This window comes from Cnephaeus nilssonii (genome assembly GCF_951640355.1).
Source record: "Cnephaeus nilssonii genome assembly, chromosome: 8".
Classification (NCBI taxonomy): domain Eukaryota; kingdom Metazoa; phylum Chordata; class Mammalia; order Chiroptera; family Vespertilionidae; genus Cnephaeus; species Cnephaeus nilssonii.
Window position 1 is genome coordinate 15,750,962 of NC_137079.1, and position 20,908 is coordinate 15,771,869.

General features: G+C 50.7%; 1 protein-coding gene across 3 annotated transcripts in view; it reads right to left on the reverse strand.

Annotated features, from left to right (window-relative positions):
• Positions 1 to 217: 217 nt before the first annotated feature.
• PRAG1 (PEAK1 related, kinase-activating pseudokinase 1) overlaps positions 218 to 20,908 on the reverse strand; it is a 52,963-nt gene continuing 32,272 nt past the window's right edge. For all 3 annotated transcript variants that reach the window (XM_079778961.1, XM_079778962.1, XM_079778963.1), the window contains exons 5-6: positions 10,639 to 11,393; positions 218 to 3,859 (exon numbers count right to left, since the gene is read on the reverse strand). In XM_079778961.1, the coding sequence (XP_079635087.1) occupies positions 2,681 to 3,859; positions 10,639 to 11,393 (1,934 nt within the window). In that variant the 3' untranslated portion in view covers positions 218 to 2,680. The remainder of the gene's footprint in view (positions 3,860 to 10,638; positions 11,394 to 20,908) is intronic.

The following is a 20,908-nucleotide window of genomic DNA, read 5'->3' on the forward strand; positions in this document are numbered from 1 at the left end:
CACGCTAACAACAGAAATTACAAATGTGAAGAGGATATGGGGGCGAGTTGACTCAGAGCGGGAGAGAGAAAGAAAGAACCACAAGATTTCAATACCAGTAGTTGGATCTAAAGCCAAGAAAAAAGATGAACTCACAGATACCAGGAGTATTAAATAACCAGATGTTATGAGACTGCATCATAACATCTGGTTATTTAATACTCTTATTGCCGAACCTCAGTCCTGTGGAATAAGCTGCTGTTTCTGGACCGAATCTAGTTGGTGCTGAGCTTTCTGTGAGATGAGGCCATGCACCCCAGGTGTATTTTGAAGTTACAAAAGAAGTTATATTGAGCCCCTGAATTTAGTGTGACTGCAGCTGTCTGCCAAACCTAGTGTTTGTAGTCACATGACCCACATGGCTTACCATTTATGGGAAAAGCCAACCCATGGAGATGAATGGTTTCTGCCCTAGAGAACTCCTTGATGGAACTGGCTTGAATGCTACCAGTTGGATTTCACCAATGACGGGTATAAGCAATTGTCCCACCTGGAAAAATGTCTTTAAACATGGAAGTCCTTGACAAATCCACTTCAGAACCAAGCACTGGGAATGGGCTTCTCCCTCCTGACAAACGGAACTGTTTCCTGTAATGACACACAGATTTGTGCAATCAGCTGTCTTCTACTTTTCCTTGCTTGGTGGAAAGCTCGGAAGTACGTTTTATGTTTGATGGCTATCATTCTTTTCAATCAGAATTTATTGCTTACGTTCTCCCCCGCCCGCCCCCCATTTTTACTTTCCGGTTCATTTTGGTTCTTAAAAACTCTTTGACAATCTCTCCTCTCGTCCCCCATGAAGTGGGTGGCATATAAAAAAAGTGCAATTAATTCAGAGACTTAAAATGTGCCAGTGAGACATGTGTTTCCAAATGGCACCACACTCCCCTGGTGGAGTATTTGTCTCCTCCCGCTCCATTGTTTATTTCCCCCAAGTGAGAAAGGACAAGAAAGCCGGGCAGCAAATCCACAGTGGAGGGTTTGCTTGGAAACTTCTCAGGAACGAACAACTGACAAAATAGTGCCCTCTGAAACGTAGGTCCTGTGGAGAATTATGATTCCAGCGTTCAAAGACTCTTTTCTCTTGTACCAAAACATAGTTGGGAGCGGGTTTTAGCCAGTTCTTTCCTGAATGCTCAAGTAACAACTGAAATAAGAAATGTGACCACAGGTGCCATCTTCACCCAGATGCATGGAAATGGGATGTTTACCTCCAGTGCCAGGCAGGAAGGCGGAGCTTGCAAAGCACTGACGGGATCTGGCAGAGTTCCCCACCCTGCTTGCTAGCCACATGCCCAGATTTTTAGGACATCCATTAAAACCTTTGCCTTTGTTTCAAATTGTCCATAATTATCAACACGGTTTTAGGCATTAGTTCGGAAATTGGAAGATTGTCCGTTCGATAAGAATACGTGGGCCTGGGGGCTGTTCTCCTTCAAATGAGTAATGGTTGACCTCGGGTCACTTTGAAGAGGGAAGTCCTGGTGCTTCCTAGCTCTGTGTGCATTCTAAAGGCATGGTAACACCCTGACTGTAGTAGATAGCAGGTGCCAAAAGGGTTAAACGTATGCGTTTTTAAAACTGGAAACGGGAAGGAGCTTAGAACAGCAGAGCGCTGGTCTGGGAACGAGAGCCCGAGTTCTACTGCTGCCTTCCCACGATCTAGTACAGTAAGAACAGTGAGCCGTGTGCCCACTGCCACCCCAACCGTTCACCCCTTTCCCTCTGCGGGGAGGCTGATCCTGCCCAGGGCATCACCCCAACCCCCGGCTGTCTGGTGTCCCGTTGGTCTTGGCCTGGAGATGACAGGTGGCAACAGAGCAGGTGGTTCTCCCGTGCCAGCCTTTGCCTCCTCACCGTCTCTTCCCTTAACCTTGCCCACACCTTCCTAAGGTTTCTACATGGAAACTACCTGGAGTGGATTCTATTTTCAGCCAGGCCGCTCACCAACACAAATGGTAACCAGCGTTAGCCAATGGACGTGGTTTGGAGCAGTGGGATTGAATTCCCAACCTGTGGGACCACGTCAGCTGCGTCTAGATTCCTTCTGAGACTGCCAGGGGGGAGAGGCGGGGAACATAGGCCGCCAAGCCCGACGTAGGCCTGCTGCTCTCTCACGAGAAGGGTCAGACCAAGGCCACTCCAGGGGGCCCAGCCATTGCTTCAGAGGCTTGTCTTCAGTGTTACCCGCCAAAGACAGTCATGCACTTGGACATTTGGGGATAAAAAAGCTTTGCTCGTGACTCAATCAAAACATTTTTAATGACTTTTTTTTTCTTTAAATAACAATTGGACAGGAAGGTGAAGAGATCCCACGATGGGGCAGCGAGGCCAGAGTCCAGGCTTCGTTCTGCGGGCAGCCCAGTCCCCAGGACCTGGACTGAGCTGGAGTGTGCATCACCGCGGAGAAACCAGGAGCACCTGGGAGCAGAGGCGGCCGCAGGCGGCCATGACATCCTCAGCCTTTCACATGTACACACTTTATATACATATTACATCCGAGTCACTGTACCATTTCCCAGGGAGACACGAAGCTTTCCGAGGCAGGCAGGGCACGGGGTCAGGACGGACAACAGGAAGGGGCTGGACGCGAAGGGGGCAGACAGGGAAAAGGGCAGCGAAAGTGCAGGCGGGGCTGCGCTCACAGAAGCTGCAGGAGCTTGAGCGCCTGTAAGAGGGCGCTGGGCTCGGCGGACGCCAGGTACTGGCAGCAGAGCCAGTCCTCCAGCTCCACGCCGCGCCTGCGGTCCACGGCCTTCTCGGCGAACTTCATCATCATCAGGGCGCGCTTCATGTCGATCCAGTTGTGCAGCGTGCCGCTCAGCGCCTCCTCCGAGGTGCCGGCGCCGCGCTGCTCCACCAGCTCCCGCCGCGGCCCCCACAGCAGGCACTGCAGCACCCGCTTGGCCTCCCCGATGCGGATGCGCTTGATGGGGTCGGCCTCCAGCAGCAGGTGGGCGAGCTGCTGCAGGCCGGGCGAGTAGAGGGACAGGGTGGGCAGGGGCGGCAGGTCTTCCCGCCGGTAGTCCTGCTCCCACAGCTGGGCCCGCACCTCGAATGGGTTGGGCTGGTGCAGCAGCTCGTAGATGAGGATGCCCGTCTGGAACTCGTCGAACTTGCTGTACTGGGAGGCAGACACGATCTCGGGGGCCAGCCGGGCCTGGCTCTTCTTCTGCTGCAGGTTGGTGGTGCTGCCCGGCTTCTGCTTGGCCTTCAGGAAGTTGCTGATAATGAGCCGGGGCAGGTGCTCCTCACTGGGCACCCCCTGACAGGTGGGGGCAGTTGGGGGGCTGGGGGTGACACTGGCGGGGAGGGTGGTGGAGGGGCCAGGGGCAGGACTAGCAGCAGGGGCAGGGCACGTGGTGGAGGGAGGAGCGCCGGTGGTGGCGGAGGAGGCAGGGGGGCGGGGGGAGGCCTGGGGGGTGCAGTGCACCAGCAGCAGGTTCTCCAGGCACAGGTCCCGGTGGATGACCCTGTGCTCCTTCAGGTGCTCCAGCCCGTTGCAGAGCTGCAGCAGCAGGAAGCACACGCGACGCTCGTAGGCCTCGGGCTCAGACCGATGGGTGTCGGCCGAGTCCCGCACGAAGTCCGAGGCGGTCTGGTGGGGCACCTCGCGGGTGATGACCACCACGCAGTCCTGCTCCTGGGCGGGGGGCTGAGAGGGCGGGGCAGGCGCGGGGTCCTTGGGTACGTCTGGAGAGGCGAGCATGCTGGAGGGCACCGAGGCCACGAAGTGGCCGCAGTCCTGCTGGATGTTGAAGTGGACGGGCACAGCCGGGCTGCAGTAGGAGGCCGCTTTGGGCTCGGGGGTTTTGCAGATCTGCGGGGAAAAGGAGAGGTAAGGTCAAGAGGAAGATCCATCATCTGTTCAACAAACGGTGTTGGGATATTTGGAAACCGCCCCGTGAAAAGGTGAACTGAAACTTACTTCACGCCATGCACACACCCGAACTCAAAATGGTCACAGAGACTTAGGTATAAGGGACCCAAACATACAAATGTTAGAAGAAAACATAGGCGAGAATCGTTGAGACCTTGGGTTGAGCAAAGACATCTGATACCACACCAAAAGCATGGTTCCTAAAAGAAAGAATGGGTAAGTTTGACCCCATCAAAATTCAAAACTTTTATGCTTTAAAATATACCTTTAAGAAAAAAGAAAGGCAAGCAACAGACTGGGAGAAAATATGTGCAAGACACATATCTGATAAATGCTTTGTATCCAGTTTACAAAAGAAAACCTCTTACCACTCAGTTATAAGATAAACTTCCCAATGAAAAAGTAGGGCAAAGGTATTAACAGGCATTTCACCAAAGAAATATGTAAATGACTATAGGCACAAGAAAAGATGTTCAACATCATGAGTCATCAGGGAAATGCAAATCAAACCCACAGTGAGATACTGGCTGACGCCCACTAGAATGGCTGTAAGAAAAATGACAGACAATATCAAGTGTCTATGACGGTATGGAGAAATGGGAACACTGATGTATTGCTGGTGGTTTGTAAAAACGGCGTAGTCACTTTGGAACACGGTTTGGCAATTTCTTAAAAAATCAAAAGTAAAATGACCACACAGTCCAGTAAGAGTGGGGTCCCTGAGCAACAACATACAGTGTGGCCCCCTGGCAATGGTAGGAAGCCTTCCCTCTGCCCACGGTGTCAGCTGGACAGATTCTCAGGAAGCCAGATCAGAGCCGACACAGGCAGTCAGCCTGGCTGCCCACCCCCAGCACCTGAATGGGCAGCTACCTGACAGGGGACCAGCCTGACCACGGGGGTGCATCCTTCTTGGGAACCTCAGATGCAGGCCCTAAGCTTCTGGGCCTTGGCCTCGTTCTCTGAGGCGGCCCTAGTTTGTAGACCCAGGTACGTATGCACTGCCTACTAGCTGGCATGACCTGCAGGGCTGATTTCAATGAAACTGCCATGTGAGTCAGAGTAGCTGAAGGAAAACAGAAAGCTCTCCAGGGCCAGGGCACCCTCTGAGCGGAAAGTAGGAGCAAGCACACAGGTGATCTCAAGCTCCTCTGGGGAATCCCCACAACCGTCTCTTCAACATCTTTTTGTGCTAATGACAATGCCAGCCACCCGGGACCTTCAGCCGCACTGATCCTCATCGGGTCGCCACACAACTGGAGGGCCTTGAGCCAGACACCGGGGGCCCGGGGGCCCTGTAATTACACTGGAAGGGACGGAAGCTGGTCTGTGATCTCCTCTCCCAAAGGCTGGTGCACAGCCTCGGCCTCGCTTTACGGAAGGTAAGGATCAGTGTGTAATCCCCAGAAGAAAGGCTTCTCGCATCCACCCGGAACACATCATCCTGCGGACAATCCCGGAATAACCCTTCGGGCTGCCGCGCGGCCCCACTCAGGTGACTGCAATGGTCACAGTGCTCACAGGTGCTGTTTTTAGAAGTTCCACAGCAAGCACTTTTCACAGAGATTTATTTATACTGCAGCTATAGAACCCTTCTCAGCATGAAACCTGGGATAAAAGAGTTCGGCCTCTTAGGAAACTTTTATCAACCTAATGGGGAAGCGGGGGAGGTAACACATTAATCTGATAATTTCTCTGCTATAGGAGTGGAATAGAAATAAAAGGGAAGTGCATTTATCCCAGACATTGGTTCCATTATACCAGCAAACATGATTTGGGAATACCTTATCCAAAGGGCATTGCTGCAGCTCTTTCTTATTCAACTGTCTTTAGCTTTTAAATGGCCGGCTTCAGCCCAGCCGGTGTGGCTCAGTGGTTGAGCATCGACCAATGAACCAGAAGGTCACAGTTGGATTCCCTGTCAGGGCACAGGTCCCAGTTGTGGGCTCGATCCCCAGTGTGGGGCATGCAGGAGGCAGCCGATGAATGATTCTCTCTAATCATGGATGTTTCTCTCTCTCCCTCTTTCTTCCTCTCTGGGGGGGGGGAAAAAAAAAAAATATATATATATATATATATATATATATATATATATATATAACAAATAAATAAATACATGACTGGCTTCTGGAACACTATTAACCAGAAGAAAATTTAGGGGAGTGGTCCTCACAGATAGTCTTGCATATAAATACCAACCACTGCGTATGGGCCGGCCTGCAGCGCTCTCTCTGAGCATGTGGGAAACGCAGTGCTGATGTCGGGGTCACTCCCTCCAGTGAGGGTATCTCAGCCACATGGCCACCTACTGAACTCCTGCGTGTGTGAGGCCCTGTGTCTACTCAGCCCTCTACGCATCAAATTTCATCCAACCTCAAACCACCAAATGAGGTAGATGGTATTACAGAAGAGGAAACCGAGGGTCCAAGAGGTTCAATTTGCTCACGATTATACAACGGACAAGAATTTGAGAGGTCAAAGCATGGGCCTGAGAGTGCAAGAGACCTTGGTTTAAACATAAACCCTGCAAACACTGACAAGTTGCCAACGCGCCGGGTACTTGCAGCAGCTCTGTTCTGAGAAGCAGCCACACACACTGAATTAGCGAATACTGAACCACGGCTCCCGGGGGAAATGCAAAGGGAAGTTCTAGCCAGCCTCGGGTTACAACATTTTCATTAGCTGGCCAACATATAACCTTGTTTCATGTGGGTTTCTGTTTAAAGATACCTCATTAACAGATACTGTTGATTCATTAACATTGAACTCACGGCCAACAGCACTTTACCTCCTGCCTGAATGAAGCTGGTCCAATGCTCTCCCAAAGGCACACCACAGCACTTAGGAGCACTGGACAGGACCTCAGCGCTCAGCCTGTTCACTTAAACAGCAACATCACCACCAATAAGCCCAAAATGTGAAGAATGAGGCAGTAACTAGACCACGGAAGGGACACTGTTGACAGCGAGAGCTGAAACTAGCGCCCCCTTGTGCCACCTCTGCTGGGAATTTGCAGATTGGGCGATTCAAATCCTCCCCCCTCTGTGCATGTCCAGAAACGACCACGAAAATGCCATAAGTATTTGAGTTACAAATAAGTTTTAGCAGTGAATTCACAACATGGGATCCATACAGTGAGGACTGACTGTATTTATCTCCAAGTCTGCCTTCCACCCTGGGTATAGGGCAGTAACAGCTCCTTCCTCGCAGGCCCCTGGGAGCATTAAGTGACACAACACGGGTGTGGCTTTCAGCATGGGTGTGGCGCCCAGCCCAGGTGAGCAGTTGCTGGGAAAGGTTGCTATGGTGACTGCTCTGGCAGGTTTGGCTGCAACCATGCTCAGTGCACACCCCAGAGCTGGTGTGTAGGTTATTGTACCACCCGGAGGGCGCAGCTGCCCGGGGCGTGGGAAATGTTTCCAAGGATCCCCTTTCTCCAGGGTCTCAAAGGCCTGGGCCCCCCGCGCACACTCCCAGTGGAACGCTGAGAGTCTGCACAAAGATGTAAATGAAGGAGCGGAGTCAATGGCAACGGGACTGGATGTGGTTCAAAAACCAGTGAGCGGGTCATCTGGCTGCACAGACAGCTGGGTAGAGGGACGGGACAGGAAGGGGGGGCAGGAGGCTTCCTTTTCATCCCCACCTGCCCCACCCCCTCATTTCATTTTCAGGCGTCTGCACTTGGGGCTTTTTTGGCTCAAGACATTCACACAAACCTTTGATTGAGCTCACATTTCAAACGTCTCGTTGAGCCAAGTCTTCCTTTAAACTTTGCAGCCCGGTCCTCATTCACTGTTGAGAATCTGGGCTAAGTCACGTCTGTTCAGTAAGAAAGGCCCAGCCGGCTCAACACAGGTCCCTAATTACTCAACCAAAGCTCTAGGTGACTGAGGAATGAACTGGGCTTCGAAACCTCACACGCAGTTAATGCTTTTCCCCTGCCCTATACGCATGAGCAGGGCTACAGAGCAGCCTTCCTCTCCTCGCTGCTGCAAGTGCCGAGCCCGAGAACCAGGGCCCAGCATCAGTGGGAGCAGGTGCGAGCCGGCCTTTGTTCAGAGGGCTCCCAACCGAGGCTCCTGCTCACCAGGCGCAGACGAAATGAGCTTGGCGACAGACAGGCTCCGGAAGGGGGAACCGCTCCCCCGCTCTAGGAGGTCAGACGGCTGTGCTCCTGTCTGGACCACGCAGCTAATGAGGTGGAACAGCTGCATGTGCGAAATGATGCTCCACACCCCGCCCGCCGCCCCCAGCACCAGGCCAGGCACATGTGCAAACGGATATTGTTTGTTCCCCAGTCTCTGAACATTCCCAGCTCTTCTCCAAAGCTCCTTCTCCACGGTACACTTGCGCTGCCAAGTGTCCGGCAAAATCAGATGGGGGACACGTGGGCCCCTCTTCCTTCGAAGACCAAGGCCTATCTCCCCGTTTCCTCATGGTTTACTTTCCTACCAAAATGAGAAGCAACGCTTGCCTTTAACATCCTCCGGGGAAGCTGGATTTTCTGCACTGGTCTTCAGAGAATGTCTGTCACATTATGACAGGAGGTTCTAGAATGCAAGCTGCACGTTGCAGTCACGTGTATAAAACCCCAAACCCTGGCAGATCTTGTGCCAGGGGGCCCCTTGGTTCTTTGCAGGAGGGTCATGTCGCTTTCACCCTCAGGGCAAGAGGGACGAGGCCTTTCCGCCAGGCTCTTTCCTGCTCACAATGGAGAGGTCAGCTGTCTCCTGACAGTGAGAGAGCACCCAGGTCCGGCCCAGGAGACGAGGAGAATGACTGATGCACTTGAACCAGGAAGGCGGACGCAGAGGGAGGATTCACAGCTCCCTTGCTCAGGTTCACTGGGGCTAGTGACAATGAACTTCCTAAAGGCGCCTCCATCCCCTTGGCGTTCAGGGATCTCACCTCTACGTTCCTTTCGTTGGGTGGATACAGACCCCTGGCTCTGGGCTGAAGGTGGTAAGGGGCTAACCACATTCAGCTCACTGGAGGGTCCACTCACTCCTTCCTCTACTGGATACAGCACCATCCCAATAGGAGGGGAAATGCTGACATTGTTGTTGTTTTTTTATATATTTCAGCTGCCTCTTGCACACCCCCTACTGGGGATGTGCCCGCAACCAAGGTACATGCCCTTGACCGGAATCGAACCTGGGACCCTTGAGTCCACAGGCCAACGCTCTATCCACTGAGCCAAACCGGTTTCGGCAACTGGCATTGTTTTTTTTTTTTTCTTCCTCTTTTAATCGTGGTTGGGGGAGTGGCAGGGAAGGGACCTTACCAAGAGAGTAGCTGCTGGGGTTAGATATAAAGAGGCAATGAAGTTCAGGAAGTCCACAGACTCTCCTTCCTGACCTTGGTGTTTTCTTCCGTTTAGTGCCCGTCATCTGGACACAGCCCCTAGTCTTCTAGGGCCTTGATTTCTGTACAATAACTGGATCCTCCTAGTAGCCATCCCCTCCCTCATTTTTTCATAGGAAGGCAGCAAGTAATTGTATGCAGTTCCTTGAACATAGAAATCCGCAGTTCCCAATCTATCATTTAGGGTGGTGTCACTAATTTCTTAAAAGAAAAATCTCAACGTGAAATTCATTGCTATTTTCCTTGGCTAATAATTGTAATCTTTTTAAAAACTTCACTCATAAGTAGGATGCTGCCCCACCAAGGCTGTTTAACATTAGTTCACCATGTACATTTTTTCTAACTGGAAGCAAAATATCCTGGGACAGGTGATGGCAAAAGAGAGCTCAGGGTTCCCCTCCTCATTCCCAACCAAAAGCCCACATTTACAGAAGGGCCACAGACCCATCAGACATTCAAGGCACACTAAAAGGAGATGAAGGAAGAAGTCACACGGAAAGACTTGAGTCAGTGGCCAAGATCCAAATGGCCAGATGTGTGCAGACGCTCAACCAGCTGGCTTGGAACTGCACCCTGAGAGAGCAGTGGGGTGTGGCAGCAACAGCCCTGATCCAGTGGCAAAGATTAAAGAGCTGTGCTACCTTGGACTAATCACTTAGCTTCTCTGAACTTCATCTGTCTTAACTGACATGATGGTACCATCGGCTTTGCAGACAAGAAAAAGCATCCACCTCAGCCACCAGCTGACTATGGGCAAATCACTTCATCATTTTCAGCTTCAGATTCCTCATCTGTGAAACCTACCTACCCTGTGAGGATTCAAGGTCACGTAGTTAATGCAGCCAGGAAAGAGTCTAGTTGTATAGCGAATGCTCAGTCAATGCTCTTACCCTTATTGTTTGAGCTCTAACTCTCCTGGCTCGATCTGAAGGACAATACCCTAACTGTCTATCTTCTGTGCTAGATTGTAAGCTCCATAGGAACCTTATGTCCACCTCTCTATACTCAGACCTTGACAAAATACTTGGCCTATAGTAGGCACTCAGTAAAACCCCACTGAATAAATGAAGGAACTCTCTGTTGGCATTAAAAGGCAACTGCTATCTTAATCCAACGAGATCACCTAAGTTCATGCCTGGAAGCACAGAATGAATCATCTATTCATAGTGCAAATCTCACTGCACCATGCCCTTTGCCAGGCAGAGAGAGAGATCACTGAGCATTAAGTGTTAAGAGGAACCTTCTGACTCAACCTTCCCCCTGAAACCTGGAGAGGTGGAGGACTTGCTCCAGCCCCAATCCCGCCAGAGCCAGGACCAGCTGGCCGTGCTGCAGATGAGGAGGGTGGCACCTACCTTCACAGCGTAGGTGCTGCCGGGGTCCTTGGAGCAGGTGGCACAGTAGTAGATGGCATCCCCCGAGTCGCAGCAGGGCTTGTTGCAGGTCAGCTTGAAGAGCGACCAGTTGTTCTCATTGAAGTGCATCCCCTTCTTCTGGCGGCCCATGAACAGGTCCTCGCACTTGGCCACGAGGCGGACCAGCGACTGGGCGTAGAGCCCCACCAGCTTGGCGTGGGTGCCCTCCTTGCTGCTGATGCTGCTCAGCAGGCTGTGGAGCTGGAGCTGGTTGCTGCTGGTGGAGGCCTGGCTGGCCACGCTCAGCTGGGAGGAGGAGGCCGAGGGCACCCCCTTGCACGGGAGGTTGGGGCTCCCGCTGCCGCTTCTGCCGCCTGCCGGCCCTGGTGCCGGGACCCAGTGGCCGTTGCCTTTGAACGTTTTCTCCAGAGGCTCCGAAGAGAAGGCGTGATGGTGGCGGTTCCCATGGCTCGAGGAGAAGCCGAAGTGGGACTCCTCATGCTCACGGACGTTGATCTCTGAGTGGCTGAGGTTCAGCTTGGGGCTTGCTGCTCTCGGCTTGGGAGAGCCCTGGGTCCAGAAGAAGCCGTCGGGTGAGGAGGCCGCCCGGCTCACTAACTTCTTCTGGGGGAGAGGCGGGGGCTGCAGGGGGCTGCTGCGGGACACGTCCTCGGTGGAGCCCGAAGGGAACGGAACAGGAGCAAAGAGCTTCTTCCCACTGTTGGTGGGCGAGTGAGGCGGCTCAGACGATGGGCCTGAAATTGAGAAACAAATAGGCTGGAGGTCAATGCCATTCATTCCAGAACCCCGGGGGCTTGCATCTGCCTACTACTTATCTGTCTGTGTATCTATCTACCCATCCATCCATCTAGCTAGCAAACCCATCCATCCATCCATCCATCCATCTACCCACCCATCCATCCATCCATCCATCCATCCATCCATCCATCCATCCATCTACCCATCCATCCATCCATCTATCTATCTACCCATCCATCCATCCATCTATCTACCCATCCATCCATCCATCTATCTATCTACCCATCCATCCATCTAGCTATCTCAAAGCAATTCATTTTATTTTTATTTACCTCTCGAAGTGACAATATCCGCACAATGAAAACAATTTAAATGCAAAAACAGTGTATAGCCCTGGCTGGTGTGGCTAAGTGGACAGAGCATCGGTCTGCACACTGAAGGGTGATGGGTTCGATTCCTGGTCAAGGGCACGTACTTGGGTTGCAGGTTCAATCCCCGGCCCCAGTCAGGGCGCATTCAAGCAGCAATCAATCCATGTGTCTCTCTCACATTGATGTCCCCCCTCCCCAGCCCACTCTCTAAAAATCAATGGAAAAATATCCTTGAGCAAGGATAACAAAAAAACAAAACAGTGTAGAGTGCCAACGAAGTCTTCCTTCTACCCCGGCCCTCAGCACCCAGGCCCTCTCAGAGGAAACCATTGCGGCAATTTCTCATGCATCCTTCTTGAGATACGCCAAACAAACCAACAAACACCGTGCACACATTTACATGAAAAAGCAAATCTGCCCACTGTATGTAATATGGCTTTTCTTCACTCGATGCAACGTCTCAAAGATATTTCACAGCAGGTGTACAGATCTATGTAGTTCCATTTCACAGCTATCGATCATATATCATCATATGCAAGTATCATAATCCATTTATCCAGTCCCCTCTTGAATGTTACTGAGGCTGCTTCCGATACTTTGCAAACAATGCTGCAACAGCAGCCACAAACCTGAACGTGCGCAGTTTGGCTGGATTTTGTTAAAAAGTCAGGTTTATAGAGGGTGCAATTTACCCACAGTAAAATTCCTCCCTTTTAGCCTGTTGTTCCAGGAGTTTTGACAAACACTGGTGGCTCGGGGGCAGGCCTGGCCCACAGATATTTTAGAAGGCCCAGGAAGGTGATTTTAGTCAAAACAATAGCAGCAAAACAGATCTCAAGGGAAAGCAAGTGCATCCTGAGCCCACAGTCCCAGAGTGGTGCCTGGGGACACTGATTCTGGGGTTGGGGGAAGGTCCCCCATGGCCACAGGTCTCCACAGAGCATGGGGGCGTTCAGAATCGTCCCCGGAGATGAGATGAAGGGCTGGCCCCGACAGGGCGGAGCCTGCACTTGACTCTCTGTGTCGATGTATAACGTGGCGGTTTTACAGTGAAACAGGAAGCCAGGTGGTACAAGACGTAAGGAAAAACTATGGACATCGGAAACGGGAAAGGGCGAATTGAAATAAGCCTCATCTGTGTCCTTCTAAGAACTGACTGGAATATGCACCCATTACTTTAATAACAGCTTTTGGGAGGGTTAAAAAAAACATGAACTGTGTTCATAGATTGGAAAATGCACCCTGTAATCCTGAAGGTTAAAATGTGAAAGGAATAGGGGTCTTAGATGGAAGGGAACGGGTACTTACGCTGTGCACCCCTCATTTAGCTCACGGGGCCACGTCACCTTGTGTGCCTGGACCACTCCCGCCTTCGCAGCATGGCTAGGGAAGGAGGCACAACGAACACACAGGCCTGAAGCCCATGTGAAAGGCCCCAAAGGAGGCAAACTGTCTGTCAGTGTTGTATCACCTCCCTCGGGTGCACATGACCTTTCTAATAGCCTTTTTTTATTGATTTTTACAGAGAGAGGAAGGGAGAGGGATAGAGAGATAGAAGCATCCATGAGAAACATCATCATCATCATCTATCATCGATCGGCTGCCTCCCGCATGCACCTACTGGGGATCAAGCCCGCAACCCAGGCATGTGCCCTGCCTGGGAATCAAACCGGTGACCTCTTGGTTCTTGGTTCGACGCTCAACCGCTGAGCCACACCGGCTGGGCTCTACTAGCCTTCTATGCCCACACTGAGTCCCTCTCTGCTTTCTCCAACCCACATGGGGACAGAGTGGGCCCCCCAGGACAAGCACTGGCACCAAGCCCTTCAGATCAACACTGGGCCTCTGACTTAGGGTGCCCCATAGGGAGGAGGGACCCTCTCAGGAGCAAGGTGAATGACCACGTCCTCTGGGCTCACCTTGCCCTGGGCAGGGTGGATGCAGACACCCATGCCCCAGCCTCACTGCCACCCAGACACCCCCGCCCCCCCACAGTGCGTGACAGCAGGGGGCCTCCTGCCCAGTACAGCCCTGAGTGCAGAGCTCACCGGAGCACAGAGCTGGTGCACACTGCGTGTGGAACACAGGAGCTGGGAACCAGCAGGCTCATGCCAGAGAAGCCTGTGCAGCTGAGCGAGGCTGTCCGGGCCCACGCCCACCATCTGTCACCGGGCCCAGGAGGAGTACAGGATCGTAGACAGCGTCCCTACCCAGCTCACCCGCTGGCTGTGACAGGCGGGGCCCAGGCTGAATGAGTGACTTCTGTCCCTTCCAACAGGCCCAGGTTAATGATACATCGAGCAACAGCGGCACAGTGGGACCAGCCCACTTCGCACACCTGTGTACACTCTCCCCTCGACAGTCCGAACGGGGCACCCGGGAACCTATCAGAGAGGAGGGAGAGCCGATGGCGCTGGTCTCCGCGGCTGGAACCCTGGCGTCATAGGTCCCCACCCCACGCTCCCCGTGAACAAGCTTTTCTCCTCCAAGGGCTGGGTCAGCAGTGGGGACAGACGAAGGCTGGGTCACTTCCTCCCTCCTCCCTCGAGCAGCACAGGCTGAGAGGGGAGGATCGCTTACTAACTCCCAGGCTACAAAAGGGAGGAGCAAGACTCTCACAGGGCCCTGAGCCTCAGCCACCCAGCACCCAGGTGATGAGCAGGGGGCCGAGCGGAGCCATGTCCACTCCCAGCCTTCCTGCATTCCGGAGAGCAGAAGCCTGCCCCATCGAGCTGCCGAATCCTCAATTAATTTATTATGAAAATGCAGAAGAGCCTGGCTGGTGTGGCTCAGGGGTTGAGTGTCGCCTTATGAACCAATCAGGAAGTCATGGTTCGATTCCTGGTCAGGGCACATGCCTGGGTTACGGGCTTGATTCCCCAGTAGCGTGCAGGGGCAGCCGATCAATGATTCTCTCATCGTTGATGTTTCTATTTCTCTCTCTCCCTCTCCCTTTCTTTCTGAAATCAATGAAAATATATTTTTAAAAAACGCACACAGAAGATGGGGGATGAGGAGAGAAAGCAGGGTGTGATGAGAATCCCCAGTACATGCTTTAATGAGCGCCTCCAGCAACAGGGACAGCCTGCCTGGTCCAATCCAGCGACTGGGGAGGTTCTGACAAACCAGTCCCTAGTCCCCTCTGTCAATCTTGTGCTTCTTTTATGCCCCGATCCTTACTGGCTTTTCCTAGCTGCCTTCCTTGTACGCGTCTCCTTGATGCCTCCACACGCCCCTTCCTGCCTCTGCTCTGCTCTGCGGGATGAACCGTAACCAGCTGTCGACCCCCCGCCCCGCCCCCGGCCGAGTTTCCTCATTTAAAAATGGACTGGATGGCATCGCCACGAAGGCCCCTTCCAGCGCCAATAGTCTATAATTTTAGCCACTCCCTCCATCTCGACCTCTCCTAACATGCACTTTGTCTCAAAGCTGCCCCTGAAATAAAACACCTCTACGCAGACGGCTCTGCTGCTCAACCTTTCCCTCCCTCTCTCTTCCCACAGCTGCCGATGGTGAGCTCTCCAATCTGTCAGGACAGCAGGAATGTTTAAACCTATCTGCACACTCTTCTTCCACAGACTGCCAGAGAGAACCAAGAGACTCTGCTTTAGCACAAAAACTAACTCGTGTGTCAGGCAGTGGGAAGGCAAGGGTGCTCTCTGGCTTTCCTGGGGACTGTGGGGGCTGAGCTAGGCCGCGGCTTCGATCAGACTCATATCCCATGACCACTTAGGCAAGGGTCAGACTCATATCCCATGGCCACGTAGGCAAGGGTCAGACTCATATCCCATGGCCACTTGGGCAAGGAGCGCTGGGTAACAGGAGGAGGTGTGGCTTCAAGGACCAGCGTATGGGCTGGCTCGTTTTTCTGTATTTCTTAAGACACTAGTGTTTGTCACCCAACAATCCCCGCATAAAGTGCAAAATAATCCAGAGGATGGCGCTGCAGAAAGACACTCCCCAACCAGCCACTTCCCGGCCGATGTCAACGACTGTACCTACAAGGACCTCTCAGGTGGGTGGGCTCGCGGCCCACCTGAAGGGTGCGCTTTGCCCGGAGAGCGGGGCATTACAGAGGCAGGTTGTGCTTTCCGTAGTCGGGAAAAAAGTACTGCCCGCTTCTGTAGCAGGCACACCACCTTCCGACCTGGGGCACCCTTCGGGACGCCCGGGTCCTCGAGGCTGTTCTCCAGATGTGGACCCGGAGCAGGTGAGAAGACCACAAGGCACCCTGATCGCCCCTAGGCGCCCCAGGGCCCCACGGCGCCTCAGCGGCTGATATTCTTAGGGCGATCCTGAAATAGATGCCGGCAGGTGGCCCTTCTCCACCACGAGTCACGCAGTAGCTGTCTTCTAGGGATCGGGCCACCCCTAAAGACCCAGCCAGACTCTGTCATTTTCTTGACTCATATGTGGGGAGCCTCCTCCTAAACACAGCAGCTCGAGCCTTACTATTTGCAGCAGCTGCCGCCACACTCTGTGTTTGGAAGAGGGAACACACATACCTCCACACCTAAAATAGTCTCGGAATGCACAGGCAAACCACTGGGTCAGAAGATTGTGTCTAAAATCATCCTGAAAAACGTGGGCCCACAGCCCATGTTCCTAGGACTCAGCTCCAACGGCACATGAGACGATTCAAACACAGGCACACCTCGAAAGACTGTGGCTTTGGTTCCAGACCACCGCAATAAAGCGAGACGTGCAATAGAGCGAGTCATGATCTTTTTGCTGGGGGGAGGGTCTGGCCTTCCCTTTGTAAAAAAAAGAAAAAGAAAAAAATGCAACATCTGCAAAGCCCAATAAAGTGAAGCACAGTAGAATGAGGTATGGCGCTATGTCCTGGTTTTATTCTGGCATTAGATCACTCCGTTTCCAAATTCTGGCTTACGATCAGGGTAAAAAAGGGGTGAAAATGGAAAATGCTTTTCTGAGAAGTCTGCCTACACCATAGTTACATCAGTGTAGGTTTTTGTTTTATTTAATGATTTTGCATGCTAATTGGGCCAGGGAGCTCCAGATCCCAGCTCCTAAGTTTTCCTCCCAATTTCCAATTCTGCATGTAAAGCCAGGGGCCGACTCCAGAGAACACCTCCGCGTCTTTAGGGAAGAGAGACTGTTTCCTGTGGGAAACTACCCATCGCCCATGGTGCACTGGGTGGGATCTTAAAGGAATTTAGGGGGAGGTATAACAGTTAGTGCCATTATAGTTAGAGAGAAGAGACATCAGGATTCCGATGGTCAGGCAAAGCAGCTTAACCCCTTTGCAGGAATGCAGGCCAAAAGTTCAAACCGAGTAGGGCTGGGAGGTTTTCCTTATTGCAGGGTCCTTCTCTTGCTGGCTTTTAATAGGCACTCTCATTGTTCTCTGCAGACAAAATGAGAGCTGGGCTTAAGGAGGAAGTGGTCAGTCCAGTTTCGAGCCGTATGAATGAACACGGTTGGGCTTCCTCGGTGCACAGCTCTGCCTTCTTGCAGCAGCTGGGCCAGAGGAGGCAAAGGACAGAGTCCCAGCGAAGAGTCCCCGAGCTCCAAACCTGAGCTCTTGTGACTGACTAGCCTCCAACTTCCAGGAAGGTAAAGCAAATGGAACTCTCTTTTGCTCAAAAACTTGGACTATCGCCTTCTTTTTTAAAAATGAGGATCATATATTGTATAGCTGGAAATGGCTGTATAGATTTATCCATTCATCAGTCAGTACTTGTTGAGCATCTATTCAATAAAAGGCATAGGGAACTAAGCAGATGGAGAAAATCTCGCCGTGCCCTGCAGCTCCCTCCAGCCCCTCAGGTTCAAGGTGAGAAAACCACAGCCATCTGTGTAGGCACCTTGCCAGTTTCGCACAGGAAGTAGCAGTCTTGCAGGATTCTGCCAAACCCTTTCCCCACCCCCAGAAGATGCGAGGGGACGGGGCCAGGGAATGTTCTAGCCTCACATGTAATTTTTTCCTCCAGAGGAAAATTGTGCAACCTCTTGTTTGGTCCCACAGTCTGAATAGTCTCGACTCTGAACATTTAAAAAAAAAAAAAAAAGCAAACAACAAAGCATTCCTTTAAAAGGAATCCTTGCTTTTTCAAGAAGGTAGACGTGGTCTGAAAATGGAGGCATGTTATTAGCATTTTACAACTGGATGGAAAATGTGGCATTTGTGAGGAGTCTCTCTGGACCACTTAATCATCCCGAGAAACAATAATCAAGACATGAATGCAATTTACATGCAAAAGAGGCACACTGTCTGGGTTTGGAAAAAGGGCTCACGGAAAACATGCCATGCCTACAGCCCAAGTGTGCCTTTCTATCCCTGTTAGAACACCACCATTGAGGGTTTTCTTCCAAATTAACAGTAAAATTAAAAGTTAGCTCAGAGCCCTTTTACAGGCTGTTGCTGAAAGTGCAAATCGACATTTTTAAAGGATAATTTGGTAACATCTATTTAAAACGCATATATATTTTGACACATCAATTCCTACTTGTAAGGATTTATCTTACATATATGTCCATGAAATTATTTCACTGTATATCACAGGATCTTACTGTACACTTGTAATGAAAATAAGCTAAATGTGCACTGATAAGGGGAGGGTTTATTTAACCGATTCATACAATGAAAAACTAGGCAGCATTAAAAAAAGTGAGGGAGATCTAGAGGTTGTGATTTAGAAGACGTCAAGATATAGTAAGAACAAAAATGCATAGAAATAAAGTTTATAATATTTAAAACATGGATAAAAATTTGAGATGATACAGAAAAATATGTTCAAGGTGGGAGCTGCGACGGGGGTGTCTGGACACGGTGACTTTTCATTCCATACCTTTCTCCATTGTTTTACTTTTCACCATAGACCTGTACTGACTTTATTGAAGTAATTATATATATTTAAAATGCGATTTAAATGGAAATAGTTTAAACAAAGATGAAGCTCCGGCCACAATCTTAAACACAAGTATTGTTTCCTTTGGGATATCTTCTTCATCCTTCGGTGACTGATTTCCCAGCATAGAACCCACCAATTTTGGATCAAGTGCTTTAACAAGCCTGTTTAATGGTCTGAAAACACACTATTTGTAGCTAGAGATTTTTAGGTGCCCTTTTCAAGACCACCTTTATTATTTTTATTATTTTAAAATGAATATATATTTTTTAAAATTTAAATTCTTTTTTGTTTGAAGTATTACATATGTCTCCTTTCCCCCACATTGTCAAGACCGCCTTTAAAAAAATATTATTTCTGTCCAGCCAGCAGTTAAGTGCCAACCCAGGAACCAAGAGGTCACCGGTTGGATTCCCAGTCAGGGCACATGCCTGGGTTGCAGGCGCGATCCCCAGGAGGGGGCATGCAGGAGCCAACTGATCAATGATTCTCATCCTTGCTGTTTCTATCTCTCCTTCTCCCTTCCCCTCTGAAATCAATAAAAATATATTTTAAAAAATACTATTTCTTCTCAGATAATAGCCGGAGTGGGGAGCAAAGGCTCAGTGAAGGTCAGGCTGCCACTTACTCTGACCGATGTCTGATCTTTGTGGACTTGCTGCCTCTCCCCCTGACAGGTCCTCCCACTCTCCCCGCCACCTTCCTGCCTCGATTTCCCCTGTAGCACCTACTGCCGGCTGACACACTGGCTACTTCACTCCTTTATCTTCCTCACTGTCCACCTCTCCCCACTAGAATGGGAGCTCCATGAAAGAAGGACTGGACATTTTGGGGTGGGGGTGTCACTGCTATATCTTCAACATCTGGAATTGTACCCAGCACACAGTTTACATTCAACAAATATCTATCAAATCAATGATTGGATTAATATATATATTTTAAAGACCTACCTGGCATTATTATTGAGAACAACAAGCTGACTACTGTCAAGATATTTAATTAACTTTCTGTATCTTTGGTCTGCTAGCTATCAAAGTACGAATACCGACTCTGCCCTGGTACAAACCTTCATGCGATTTATAACTGTGTTCACTGTATAATTAGGCCTCTTATCTAGTGTTCGTGCCTACAGTTTCAGTTCAGTAAAGCACTCTCTAATCTTCTGGACCAGGCGTCCTCAAACTACGGCCCGCGGGCCACATGCGGGTGTTTTTGCCGTTTTGTTTTTTTACTTCAAAATAAGATATGTGCAGTGTGCATAGGAATTTGTTCGTAGTTTTTTTTAAACTATAGTCCAGCCCTCCAATGGTCTGAGGGACAGTGAACTGGCCCCCTGTTTAAAAAGTTTGAGGGCCCCTGTTCTGGACTATGGGAACCTGACATCCATTGATGCTTGGTTAAACTGCCGAACTGAATTTTGTTCTCCTAAACCAGAAAGGAAATCATCTTAGCAGCACATAAGGTCTGCATATTTAAAAGCAACCATTTGGCCCTAGCTGGTTTGGCTCAGCGGATAGAGCGTCAGCCTGCGGACAGAAGGGTCCCGGGTTTGATTCCGGTCAAAGGCACATGCCCAGGTTGTGGGCTCAATCCCCAGCGGGGGGCATGCAGGAGGCAGCCCATCAATGATTCTCTCTCATCATTGATGTTTCTCTCTCTCTCCCTCCCTCTCCCTTCCTCACTGAAATCGATAAAAATATATTTAAAAAATAAACAAAAGGAACCATCTGAAGCACAGGTGTCTTCTGAAGACCATTTCACTTAGCTGATCCCTTCCCCTCACCCACCCACCACTCACTGCCGATGAGCTTCCGGGGCAGCATTCACAGATCTGTCCTGACACGGGCCCTCTGTCCCTCCCGCACCAGCTTAAACAACTGCTTAGACGGATTCTTCCTTCTACGGAGTTGACTCACTGTTCAACGGAACTGCCCACATGGACAAATGGGATGACAGATGTGCTTTGAGCATGAAATGTGATACAAGCAGAAAGACGTAAAGTTAATATTGATACAAAAATATCTGTAAACATATTTAGACAGACTTGTTTAAAAAATGGGACAAAGTTATTGATTACAACTGTTTGCTTTTCTTATAAAATTTAAAACTTTTTTTTTTTTTTTTTTTTTATCACAAAGCCTGAATAGGAGAAACCTAACTTTCACCATGAATCCCGATGTGCTTCCAAGCTGCTACTATGATATGGCCTGGAATGACTTCGTGCTGACCTCACTCTGGCCAGCCTAGACTGTGGGTGTGAAGTCAATG